General features: G+C 45.9%; 1 protein-coding gene across 8 annotated transcripts in view; it reads right to left on the reverse strand.

Moving 5' to 3' along the window:
* The window catches only part of PDLIM5 (PDZ and LIM domain 5), a 132,997-nt gene extending 120,230 nt beyond the window's left edge, over window positions 1-12,767 (reverse strand). For 3 of the 8 annotated variants that reach the window (XM_055722273.1, XM_055722198.1, XM_055721915.1), the window contains exons 1-2: window positions 12,627-12,766; window positions 9,539-9,674 (exon numbers count right to left, since the gene is read on the reverse strand). In XM_055722273.1, coding sequence (XP_055578248.1) covers window positions 9,539-9,634 — 96 coding nt within the window. In that variant the 5' untranslated portion in view covers window positions 9,635-9,674; window positions 12,627-12,766. Of the gene's footprint in view, window positions 1-9,538; window positions 9,675-10,402; window positions 10,421-12,545 lie in introns of those variants that run through there. The other 5 variants (XM_055722473.1, XM_055722414.1, XM_055722338.1 and 2 more) reach the window with 3 other exon arrangements.
* Window positions 12,768-14,044: the final 1,277 nt, after the last annotated feature.

Here is a 14,044-nt window from a genome sequence, read left to right on the forward strand (position 1 = left end):
TCCCCCAGCCAAGCCTGCCAGCCAGAGAGCGCCTCTGCTACACCAGTGCCACCCACTATCCCTGCTTAGGGCACTGGCAGAGGAAGAGTTTCATCCGTGGAGCTGGCTTTGAGCTCCGACAGGGAGATGCAAGCACTGGTTTTCTTCTGCCAACCTTCTTCAGCCAGCGATTACCACTGACCGAGGGGTGGGGGCCGGTTCACATAGAAGTGTGTTAGGTATTACGTGAGCTTATTCCCATTTTCGTTAATTGCCAAGGCATCGGGGTTTCTTCCCCCCCACACACCTCTGTCCATTAAGAGGACAGGAACCCAGGCTGCCAGATAGGATGCAGTGCTGCCTGCTCTCACCCGCTGCTGCTTCCTTCAGCAAGGCTGGCTGCGTCCCTCGATCACTACTACTATATTTGATGAATCCAGACAAAGTCCCTCACAAAGAACTAGTACATTGTCCCCTGAGGGTTGAATATATTCTGCTTGCCAAAATACCTATTTGGGGAGGCGCCTTTTCATTCCTGAATGATAGTTACCAAGCCACGTTAAACACTAAGCAGAGAACACCCTCACTTGATCTGGACTCAAAACACTGTGATTTGACAGTGAGCTGCAGAAAGCCAACAAGAAACAAGAATTTACTCTACCAAGATGTCCTTCATGCTTAAAGCTTTACAAGCCTTCTATTTCCCTATCAGGCTAATAAAAGTGAGACCAACCCAACTTCCACAAGCTCTCTGGCTTGTAGATTTCCACCGATTTTTTGTTTGCTCTTCTCTTCTCCCACCACCCACCCCACACACCCCCTTTAAAGGCATTAGGTAAAGAAAAATAGAACGTCACTGAAGGAATTGTTTAGATACATGAGCAAGTTGGAGACAGGCAATCCCATTAGTCTACCTCTCCATGTCTTTCACACGAAGCCAAGCTATGTCTAGAACCACAAAGAGAAGAGGTAAAAGTCACTGGCAAGGGAGACTCCCCCTCCCCCACCCTCCCTAATAAATACAGCAATTTTGGCCTCTTACTTCACAGGAAAGAAAGAAAAGTTTCACTTAGTAGCAGCATTGGACTCAGAACTAACTACAGCTGGCTTGTCATATATAAGATGTACATTAGAAAGAAAAAGTTTTAACAGCAGATATTCTATAAACTTTGAGATTAAGCTGCCCTGGCTGTGGCAGCACTTGCACAGCAAAGCTGCTTTTTTATTTTTTTTAAGTGTTCTGAACAAAAATGTTCTACAGCTAGAGATTCTACCAAGGTGACATAATATTTTTAATAACAAAAAAAAACCCCTTTATTTATGTCTGCATTTTTCACATTTACAGCATTTTGCCTTCACTCTACAAATTCCTTCTTAAAAATCTGAAGTGCTATTACTACAATATCACACTTCAAGGAGACACTTGGATAATTTTTTCCACAGGTTTAATAAATTTGGGGTATAAGAATGTCTAAAGATGATCTGCTTAACAAAGGCTTAACAAACATGGAGTTTTACCTTTCTGAATTCGATACACTCTACATTAATCCATGCTTAGCATCTAAATCATTATTCAAGCCTTCAAAAGAACTATGAAGTAATTAACACAAAATGTTTCTGTTGCCTTCCTATGGTAAGTACTTCACATTGATCGATCACTTGTTAAGGAAGGAGCTAGATACCACATTAGGTCATCCCTTAATATAGACCAGGGTAAGCCAAACTCTTTCATATCCAGTTAACATGCAAACCATTTGACCTTTCCAACAGGACTAAAGACGCAGCAAGATCCACTTTTTAGCCTATGAGACTTCACACAAGGCATTACATTTTACTTGCTCTGATACAGGCACAGCTGACAGCAATTGCCAGAGTTCATACTTTCAAATACTTTCAACTATCAGATGCCATTTTCTCTTGCTTTTACTTTTACTAAGCTTAACTGTTTAAGCTGAAGTTTCTAACACAAGACTAACTCAGAGTAAGATGGCAACTACAATTACAATAATCCATAATAGGAAAATATTATGGACTATTCTACTTGAAATTTTCTGAACTACAGTAAAAGAAAAACCACCAGCCTCTTAGGGAATGCTTAGGATCTTCCTGGTTTGAGTGGGGACTCAACACTTGGTACATATCTTGAAGCTCAACAGATTATAGGCAGGAGTCACCCAGCTGTCACAGAATTAGTAATTTCACTCCAGGTTTTCTGGACTGTAAACACTGAAGACTGCTGTCTTCCCTAATAAGTAAAAATAAGTGACTGACTACAGAAATCTCTTTGTGCTCTGTGGCTCCTTGATCAGTAGTTTTGGTGCACAGTTTATTCCATCAGTGCAGCACTTATTTATCTGCTTTGAGGATGTGCGTTGTGATACAGTCTTCAATTTATAACACGCTATTTTGTCCCCCTACTGCCTCTCTACTTGGGTCAGCATACGCAAGAGGCTATGTGGTGGGAACTGCACTGGTATCTTGAAGTGTCAAAAGATGCAAAGGTACCGTGTGGGGGACACTACCTCATTAACTGACAGTGCTGAACAGTGAGTGACAAATGAAGCAGAGAAGGGGAAAAAGAAAGTGGGAATACCCCTGTGCAGTGCTACACAAGTCATTTAAATCAGACTTTTTACAGCCTGTCCAGTAAGGGTGGCCTTCATTCCCCACTTGAAACCTTAGGTCTGTTCTGCAGAAGTGATTAGTGGCCACAGACACGTGCAGCTGGCTGGTATCTGAGCAGCAGCCTGCCCTCCTCGCAGCTGTACCAAACCTCACAGCATCTGCATTTTGTTTCTCTCTTCCTACTTCTCCCTGAACTTCATTTCCATATGTATCTAGTTTTAAGCAAGTCGTTAGAGGCTGCTTTTGGGGTATACACATAGCACAAGCTCCTAATGCCTTCTTTCCTCACACACACACCCCCCACCCTTAGGAAGAAGGGATTGAATTGCCACAGCGCGGCACTACCAGCATGACCATGCTCCTGAAGAAAACCCTTCAAGAACAGTTCCTGGAAGTGAACATAATTACAAACCTGATTTATCAGCAAACTTGTCCTAGAAGACCATCACAGCCCTAATCTAAACCCGTATAGCCCACAATCGCCTACCGACATACTTACAGCAGTAGCTTGTTTGCATCTAAACCAGGCTAGTGGAGTTAGTGATACTCCCACCAAATGTCTTCAGCATCTCTCATCAGAGCTGCAGGACAGTACAAATTCCTTAACACAAGCAAGGCTTTAAGTCAACATGGTAAGTGAAGCCACTTGCACCTCAAAGGACTCCGTGCCCAAAGTTCTTCGCCTTTTTCTTCTACCCATGTTAACACTTCTAAGAAAATACCCCTCTCCACAAATTCAGCTTGAGGAACTCTTATAGTAAGGGAGCCTGAACAGATACTTTTGTTACATTTCCCTTACTCTTACTACCCTGCAGACTTGAGTCATTCAAAAACTCGTGTAACATCGGCCTTAGCAGCACCCTCCTTTCCTTCCGTCTCTATTGTAACAGCCACCTATGGAAGTAAATGTACTTCCATTTCTCATATTTATTCAAACAAACCTCAGCCTCAATATTTTTTTTTCTTTTTCCACCACTGGCAGGAGGAACATCACCCTTCCCACATTTCCACTGCTTGAGGCACATGAGAGACATTTTTCTCTCACACTTTCCCTTATATTGATAACATGTGAAATCTATTCTTATTAATTCAAAACAAAAAGAAAAAAAAAAAAGTCAACAATGTTATCTCCTGGCTCCATACCAAAGCCAAACAAACAAACCTTTCAACACTACGTCTATTCTCACAATGCGTTCTGATAGGCATCGGCCAATGAATAATGAGAAAACCAGTTACACTAAAAATAGCCTCTCCGAATGATGGGGAAGTCGACAGAAGTTGTCAGGCCTCCAGGGCCAGATACTTACAAAGAAAACATGCCTGGTTTTTTTGCAGTTACTATTTAATAAATGGTCCTGCTTTTTGGCTTCTGGAAGGACTGCCAATTTTGCATCTGCTCTGAACATCTAATCAAGTGTTTATTTTTTCATGACATCTGTCTTTGAGAAGCAGACACTGCAAACAAATACTTTAGGTTTTTCATCATGAAGTATTTAGCTTGTACTCCTCAGACTGTAACTAAACTGTCACTTATAAGAGGAAAAAGAGTTACCAGCATTTTTTAATGTTAAAAGAGTATGTTCACACATCACATCAGATATCGCTTAGCTGCAAGGTCTTTGGTTCTTTTTCCCCCAGTACAGCCAGCTTCACTTCTGGGGGAATGACATCAGTAGAGGAACTATTTTAAAGTAAGTTTGCTTCCTACTTGGTCTGAGGAGGTTTTCTGACAAATAAGGTCACAAACAGACAAGATGCAGACACTTTTCTTCTGCCTCTTCTCCCCCACACCCTCCCTTCTTCCCAGCCCCACTCCACTGATGATGGTCTGTCGTGCTTTTTCACATTGCATAACAGAATAGACATGGGAAGGAAGACAAATGGTCAGGGGAAACATAGGCCTTTTCCCAATTTTCAACACAAAGACACCAGACAGCAATGGAAAAAGAGGGGCAACTGGGAAATTATGTCGGTACCAACTGATCTCTTTTCATCTTGAAGTTAAAGTGAGGAGCTCTCAAAAGGAGGATGTTGCTTGCAGGCAACTGCGCAAACTCTGAAGCACTAACCAGCACTCAGGATTTCAGAAAACTAACTGATATTAAACCACTTATGCAGCTGAGATCTTTACAATTGCCCATATTCCACTCTGTTCCAAAGAAAAACCTCTGCTCCTTCAGACCTCGCTGCAGAGAGGATACAAACTTTGGCACTGGTAGCTCATTTGTCATTCTCAGTATTTTTTTCAGTAAACTACATCTTGTAAACAGAATTAAACAAAACAGAGTAACACTTCTTGCTTTATGTCTTGGCTAATCCCATCCATTTCATAATCACTGATAGTTCTTGTAAAATGCCGCACTTACTGCCACAGGAGCAGGACCGGCAGGTAAGCGCTGTGATCTCCACCGGTACCTCTGACCCCATGCCACTTCAGCTGTATCTTGTGCAAACCATCACAACTTGGTAACAAATCAAACCAGCACAGAGAGGCCAGCAGCTGCCAGTTAGGGCTTAGTTAGTAGCTCTCACTAGCTTCCAGGATGAAGCATAAAGTTACTGACACAATTATCACCGGCCAGGCCAGCAGTTGTTCCAGTGTTTCTCTCCTATTTCACATCTCCATTTCCCCAAGTCCCCCACTGCAATAACTTATTTCATACTTACACAAAACTTTATTTTACTGGAAATGACGCATATGGCTTAATAAAATTCACACAAACACAAGGGCAAGAGGCTCAGCCAGACTCCAGTCAAAGCTGACATGCTCTAGCTCTATTCAAAGCATCATTTTCCTTATTATTTTCACAGATGTTAATGACTTTAAAATAGCTTGCTTCCAAATATTAAGGCAGCCAAAAGCCAAATGCCTGAATAAGCAAACACTGTGCAAAACCATCCATACACACTCCATCCACGTGGACAGCTTGCTGAGTAACCATATACATACCTGGGCAGCAAGAAAGGAAAGTGGGAGAACAGAGACAACTCCTCCGATAGTGACCTCCCAATACCAGCATGAAGAATGCCAATATGCTCACGTGGGATGAGAACTGAGCAGCAGATGTGCTGCACATGCATTCCCTACTTCATCATATGGTGGGCTGCTCCTCCACCTACTCCCTCCCTGGGTGTACCGCTGGCTGGCAGATTCATTATCACAAGTCTCCCATCAACAACAACACAGGAAAACATACTTGAAAGAGATGAAACAATGAAAACTGGAAAACTGCACAAAGAAGGGGCTATTTCTAAGGAGGGGGGGGTGGGGGTGGTGTTTGTTTGTTCTGGGTTTTTTTTTGAAAAGGCAAAGTGATCAGTGAAGCAGGAAGAAGTTGGGGGCAGGAGGGGGATGACCCACAGTGAAATATGTTGTAGAAAAACAGAGCTGTCAGTCAGGTCAGGCATTTCAAGAAGGCCATATTCCATTTAATTCCTACTGGAGAAAGACAGATAACAAAACATCTTCTGAAAGTAGATGGCTAGACTTGCCAGCAGGATTGAACAAAATACAAGAAAACATCCTATGTATTTTCATGAGGTGGGAGGGTATATATTGCACAATAGGCCGCATTACTATTCAAACTACAGTTTCACATCAGTATTTCCTTGTTTCTAGTAGTAAACACTGCCATAAAACAAAGACAAGCACTGTTTAGACTGCACCACTGACAGGCTACAAACATTTCAAGCATACATTTAGAGCAATATCTAAACCTCTCACAGGTCATCACAACATAGTGAATGTATCATCAATACCAAACGCTATTTGTTTCAATCTGCAGGGAAAAGCAGCTTTAACAATTCCAATGCTGCAGTAATGCTTATGTTAATTAAGTACTGGGTACTAACCAACTACCCCCAAAACAAAAGCAAATATAATGTTAATTCAAACTCTAAAAGAAGTGTGTATTGTTTTTAAAGCTACTGTGTTGCACATAAGCAACATGGATCATGCTGTAGATACCATTAACCCCAAATTCTGTAAATATAATACTTAGCACGGGCAAGAGCCTCTCCAGGAATCCTGCCTAGCAGTGTGTTTAGATTGCTTTATCTCCAAAACTGCATTTCCTTATTTTGATCCAGCAGAAACAAACTCTTGCACAAACAAACCTAGAAGTCAAGAATCTATTGAGTGCAGACCAATTTTATTCCCAAACTGCACATATTCCTAGCATCAGTAGGATTTATCCAAGACCACAGATCCACGCGGGTATCAGCAACAGCAGATCCCTTATTATTAGCAATCATGATTAAAATCAAAATAATTCAGCTGCAATTACTTGGTCCGATACTCTTTTTTGACCCAGCTTCTGTTTAGCAGAACATCCTGCAACTTGGACATAAATTTTGTGTGGAAATAATTGAGAAACGAGGAGGACCCGTGTTGTATATCCAACACTCAGTGTTGTGACAATGCCTCCCAAATCTATCAGGTGGAGATGCCTATTAAGTAGCTGCCTTCTCAGTGGTCTGTGTTGATTCTGAAACAATCAATTCACTCATATGAAAACAAAGCCAGATGACTTACTAAAAAAACTTTCTCCAGGGAACCATACAAGATCTTAATCTATTCAAATCATTAGTAAAAAGCTTTAGAAATGGGTGTATTTTCTGTGCTTTGTAAACTGTACTTTATTTGAACTTACTTTCAAGCAGTTTCAACTAAAGCAGGAAATTAGCCCCAGCAGTGCAGCCAGATTCATCCTCAGCAGCTAGAGGACAAATTAAAAACAAAACCAAACCAAAGAAATCCTCCCTGCCAAAGAACATAATTCTGCTGTCTCATTACTGTTTTGCTAAAATAATTCAATTAGCAGTCTTCAGATACAGGAAGGCATTTATGCTTCATCAGGAAAAGAAGGGCTGGGGGGTGACTAGTACATGCTGTTCTAGCATACCAGGAACATGGCACTGAATTCTTCCAGCTATCGGGCCAAAGCTGGATTGGCATACCAGAACTAAGCACTTTTTTGATCCAAAGGCCAGAGAGATAAATACCAAGCAGTCTACTTATCTGCATGTTCTTAATTGCAAATAAGAAACAGTCCAGCTGAGGTATAATAGGTTAATTGAGCATTGTGCTTCCCCCTCCCATGCACAAATTAAAGTTCTAAAACCACCCTGGTCCCCATCTTTTATTACATCTGCTTTTGTGGGCACTGACATTTGTTATTAGGGAATCCCATAACTGAGGCTTTTATACGTAGCTACTTAGGCCACTTCCCCAAGGTTACTCTGTGCAACAGCATATTTGATTCCTGCAACACAGTAGTAGCCTAAGCGAATTTCAACGTACGTTTCCTCTTTAGAATGTTCTAGATGGGAAGCCTGCTTACAGCAGGACTGCACTCAGATCTCCAGGACAGCAGAGGTGCCTACAAAAAAGTGCTACCCTTTCCCCAAACTAGTTGTTTACTATAGTTTACTGTCTATAGCGCTTAACTGCTCATCAGTACCATGCACAAGTACCGATGCAAGCAAGAGTCTATGCTTTCGCAATCCTTGTCGTGAGAGCACTTCTACTGACAAATCAGAAGAGTGCTATCCACATCCCCAGGTCACATTACTCGATACTGTAGGAGTAACAAGCTACTGAACAAGAAACTGAATTACAGTTTAGCTTTAAAATCCCCAAAATTTTGGAATAAACTGCTCCTCAACCCCTTTTTGACTCAGGTATCTGCTGTATTTGTCTGTAGGCAGGCATTCCTACAGCTCTCCAGTCCATTTTAGCCATATAAAAATAATATTCCAGAGCCAAACTGTATTTTAACTTCACCAGCATAATCCACAAGTGGATAGGATAAGCCAAGTCTAAATGAACTGGCAGAGTTTGAATTGCTAGTTGAGATTAGCTAAAAATATTGCCATGATGCATAAACCCAAATAGAAACCTGCTCCGTCTCCCAGGGCAGTATCAATTCTGCAGTCCCAACAGGTGTAAAAAATAATTAATCTTTGTCACTAAACTATACAAATATGCAGGAGGGAGAGGAGAGCTGCAGACAGGGAAGGGGTCATTTGTACATAAATGCTTCCACACTGCAAATCAGATTTGAAGGTTCCAGAGTATATGGAGCCATCAGAAGCCAATTTCTTCACCCAGAGAATTCTAATAATCCTATAAATTCAATACTGCAAAGTTCATCCCCGTATTTTATATGTGAAGTGCTTCAGCCATCTGAAGAAGGCTTTGAAACCCAGCCCATGCTGAAAGGCAAGCCTTTCCTGAAAACGTGGCTTTAAAGTAGAAAACTAGATAGTGCCTGGGTACAAAGATCACATTTGTTTTGACTTAGTTCCTCAAATCCTTTGAATACCACTTCAGAGCACATACTCCATGAAATGCTGATGAGAAACTGGCACGTTCATTCAGGCACACATGCATAGACTGCTATTTACAACTACTGTCACTTAAGTGCCTTTTTATTGTAAATAGTGGGATTTGCAATAACAGACACCAGGAGATCCTCAAGCTGCTAAGAGCTGCTGAATAAACAAGGGTTTCATGAGTGACTTTTCCCTGCTGCCTCCCATTTGAACCGCACAGGCTGAGCCCTGCGCACAAAATTGCTTGTCTCCTGCCAGCCTCTGCACCTCGTGTCTTCGGGGTGGGAGCAGGGAGGGGCATTCAAGGGCGGTTTCTTTTGTTTGTCACATAAATAAATGCAGATCAAATAACCATTTCAAATGAACACATCCTTCCTAAGATAATTTTGTTGGAGCCTTCAGACAATAAAGATTCATTTTCCCGGCTTCTCCTATCGCACCCCCATCACGCACACCCCGGTCCCAGCCCTCTAAGCCACAGGACAAGCTGAGCCCCAGCATCTCTAATTAACAGCTCTGCATACTTCTGTCTGAAGGCTGCAGGTCAGCCACAGCATAACAGATACCCACACGCAGGCAAAGAGGCAAATGCACTTACTCGAGAGATAGACAGCGGCACGTTGAAATCCTTGCCCCCTTGAAGTCTGAAACCCCAGGGAGCCGGGCCGACCAAAGACACGCTGTAGTTGCTCATGATGTTTATTATTCAAGGATCAAATCCAAAGAACCGATGCCTGCAGAAGAGAATTAGAGTTTTAATTTAACGATGATAAAAACAAAAGGCACTGTCTCCCATTTTGAAAGTCCCCTTTCTTTGCCCATGTTCTCCTCCATAGTATAAAGACAGCCAAAAAACCACACCAGATTTGTCGTTACTTGTAGTTTTATTCCTCATGTGTTGTTCTCCTCCATAACCTGGAAAGAAATATAACTAGGGAACTGGTAAAATGGACTTGGGACTTTGAGAACTTCTGGTGCTGAGATGTTTGGCATCTCCTTACTTACAAAAGACTGGGGGTCAGGGGGAACCACCCAACATTATTAAAGCTCATCTTAAAAAAAGTCAATGCTGAGACAAGGATGAATTGATAGTATCCCTTGAATCCTAGTATGGAAGAAATTAGCACTACTAGCACATTCATTTCTAACAAAATGAATATCATATGCTGCCATGTCATCAGCTCAAAGCTTGTTTCTAAATACATTATGTCTCCACAGTTTCAAAACGATGTCAAAACATCACAGCTTTGAAGTTAATCAGAAGAAAATAAAGTCTCTGGAACATTTTTATTTTTATAGCATAGCTTCATAGTGGCAGAACGATGCTACAGACAAAACAGATATTAAAATCAACCCTCAAATAAAAGCTGTGAACTAATGAAAAATACCCACGGCCACAACTCAATGTCGAGGGAGCAAAACCCAAGCATCTCCCTCCCCACACGTATGGGTAACAAATTACCTTTAAAAGGCAACCCAGGCACCGAATCGCCGTTCAGCGTCAAAGGTAAAGGCTTCAGTTTCACCTCAGATAAGCAACGTTACAATGACATCTTAGGTAGTGGGTGCCATCTATTTTTGTATGGTAGAAGCCAGGCAGGAGCACACCAGGGCTGCTGTAAGACTACACCGGGACACAGGCAGATTCCATACTCTATAGGGACATTTAAGGTGGACCTTTAGTCAAGCAGAAGCAAATGGGCTGCAAATCTCACCGAGCTCTGCAAAGCCCGGTTTGAGCTGTTCATACACTGCAGGGGGACTGTGTTATTTTTTTGGTCACGGGGGATTTTTGTAAGTGCAGCCTGCCCTCACGGACCACTGCAGCAGGGCTGCCACACAGCCCCCACCGGTGCAGGGATGGACACATCATGTCACTCCCCACTTGGTAACACAAGTTTCTGGGTTCACCTCCCAGAACCACAGAGATCCACTGCTCTCAGACTTCTTTCTAAACCAAATGGTAAACGTTATGCACACCGACAGCTACTCAGGTAACCAGAATGGGGCTGCTGGCATTGGGCAGAACAGGATATGTATTAGGAAGCAAAATTCAGAGCTGGTAGCAGAGGTGCCTGGGTACCTGCGCAGTTCCTGACATGCCCCTGCCTCTTGGCATCCAGCAGTGGGGCAGCTCTGACCCCAAGTGCCGATTCAATCCTTCCTTAAAAGTCTCAACGAGCACCAATGTACAGAGGGGGAAACACACACCACTGGGCTTCTATGTGGCTGAGTAAGAAAAGTAACAAAAAGCCTCCACCAATTTTGAGCTAGGACTCTTAGTGGGGTGGCTCACCACTAAAGCAAGAAGCGTGAGTTGCTCCGTGCACCAAATTCCTTTAGAAGGAGAGGGGTTTATTTAGTCACAGATTTATTTTCATATGAAAATATGATTTTTTTTTCATTCCCTCTAAATGAAATCCACCTCAGTGACAGGTCCCTATAAATTAGAGACTGCAGAAAAGCAAGCCACATCTAGTGACCAGCACACATGCAGGTCATCAGCACAGGCTTTACCTGCCCGCTGAAACTGAAGGACTGGTATATTTGTTTGTTATTTAAACAAAGTAACAGCTAGTTACAATCACAGACCTAGGAAAAGATACAATGATATTAGAAAAGGATACTGTTCTTTTTCACTTATAGCAACTAGGGGGAGAGGGGGGGGAGAGCCTGCATGCTGAAATGCCATGCATCACGCTCAGCATCACTCATCTTTCCCTTCTCACCCCTCGACTCTGCCATGTCTGCATCTCCAGCCTTACAGACACACCGGGAAGAAACGGCAGACAAAGGAGGTCCGTTCGAAGTTTCATTTAACAAATTCCTTAAAACACGCTACAGCAACAGCTGAAAGTATCGCACCCACCAGCCCCGTTTCACGTGGGGAGAGCATTGCGCAAACAAACCAGCTAAGGGTGAAATTGTGCAATTTTCATTTAGATGATCAAACGCTTGGTGGATCTACCGCTGGAAAGGGGGATTTCAAAATCCAGGCTGACACGCTCGCCTTCACCGCTGCCCGCCGGGCCGGCCAGGGAGCCCCCCCGCCCCGGGAAGGGGGGACGTGCCGGGGGGCGGCCAGCGGGTGACCCCCCGCCCAGGGAAGGGTGGCCGCGCCAGCACAAGCCCCCCGCGCCCGGCGGCTCCCCCTTCGCCCAGCTCCCCCGCCAGAGCCCTCCAAGTGCCCCGGCACGAGCAGCCCCACGGCTGTCGCAGGCCGGGGGAGCAGACAGCCCCGCAGCGCGCTGGGTCTCTGCCCACGGCACCCCCGCAGCCCCACGGAGCCCCGCAGGCAGCCCGGAGCGCAGCCCCACGGGTGCCACCGAGCCTGGGGACCGAGGCACTCCAGAGCCCCGTGCCCGAGCAGCCCCCCGCACCCCTGCACACTCGGCCCAGGGCAAGGAGCCCCGCAGGTGCCCCGCAGCCCAGGACAAGGCACCCCATGAGCGCTGCCAGGCGCTGCCCCCGCGACACTCGCGCCCCACCGGCAGCCCCAGCCGGGCGCTCTCCAGCCCGTGGCAAACCGCACGCAACGCTTCGAAGAAAAAAAAAAAAAAGAAAGAAAAGAAAAAATAAATTAAAACTTTAAAACGCCGTCCAACCTGCGGACTTTTTGCTCGCTGCCCCCTTTTTTCCCTTTTTTTTTTGCCCGCCCGCCCCACCGCGGCCGGGCCGGCACTCACCCGGCGGCGCGGTGCAGGCGCGGAGAGGCGAGGGCACCCGCGGCGCGACTGCAGGCGGCGGCTCCGTCCCCCCGGTCTTGTTTTCACTTCCGTCCCCCGCCGCTCCTCCCCCGGCACGGCACGGCACGGCACGGCACGGCCCGGCCCTGCCCGGCAGCGCCGGGACGGGGCGGCGGTGTGCAGAGGAGCAGGGGCTGGAAAGGCTCAAAAGCACCGTCCCCGGGCGGTCCCGATATTTAATATTTTTTTTTAATATTTTTTTTTTAAATAGGGACGCGCACACTTGGTCCCCCTTTTGCTTTACGCACATAGAACTGAAGGCGCACCTGTGGAACGCGGTGGCGAGCGGGGAGGGGGTGCTGGGTCTCCCCGTGCCGCGCCAAGCCCCCGGCCTGAGGGCACGGGGAGGGGGGAGCAGCCCCCCAAAGCGCCCCCCCTCCCCCCCCGTGTTTAATGTACAATCCCCTTAGCACAGCCCCAGGTAGGCTGCGACAGCTGCAGCGGCAGGGGACCCGACGGAAAGGGGGAGTTCGGTTTGCTCAGCGTGGTAACGCGAGGGGTGACGGGGCTGTTCTTGCTTCCCGGAGTACATCGAAGTGGGGGACAGCAGCGGGGCAGAAGAGCTGTTGGTTCAAGCTGAAAGGCGATGCTGGCAGGAGGACAAATGGCTGTGAATAAATTCGGCTCAGAAAATAGAAGGAGTCCGCCAGCCAGGAGGGCAGGGAGGCTTCTGGCACAGCCACTCCCTAGGAGCGGGTGCAAGAAATCACACTTGTTCTGAGGTGATGCTCAACCAGACGACGTTAGGTGATGCGTTACCTGCGAGCGGGTGCTGGTTCCCCCGGGGCTGTGGGTCCAGAGCCCACACGGTCCCCACTCCCAGGCGGGCAGGGCTGCGGGAGCTGCCACCCGGCAGGGAGCAACGGGGCAAAGCGGGGCGGCCGCACCTGGGTGACATCGCGCTGCCCCTCACAGCACAGGGTCCTGCCACACCTCACCTGTGTCAAATGTCCTTACAAGTAAAAACGGCTGTGAAAGAAATGTGCATCTAGTTAACAGCACCTTAGCACTACAGTTCGAAGGACTTCAATCCCCTCTTCAAGCATGGGTTTATTGTGGTGCTGAAGATCGCTTTAAATTGTTCCTCATCACCAGCCGACACAATGCAAGGTCCTTATCATGGATGGTCCCATTTAAGAGGGAGGTACTGTCCCTTGCTTTGGTTGTCACCTGCACAGCCCAGAGCCGGTGCTTGGCCCTGCTGTCCCCACACCTACACCGCCCACCCTGACAGGGAGCCCCTGGGCTGGATGCTGTGGCAGGAGACCCCAGCCCCAGGTGCCTGGGCGTGCATAAAACCAGGGCCTGTCCCATCCCCACAGCCCTAGATAAGTGAACCTGAACAGGGGTGTTTTAAC

This window comes from Falco cherrug, chromosome 1 (genome assembly GCF_023634085.1).
Source record: "Falco cherrug isolate bFalChe1 chromosome 1, bFalChe1.pri, whole genome shotgun sequence".
Lineage (NCBI taxonomy): Eukaryota > Metazoa > Chordata > Aves > Falconiformes > Falconidae > Falco > Falco cherrug.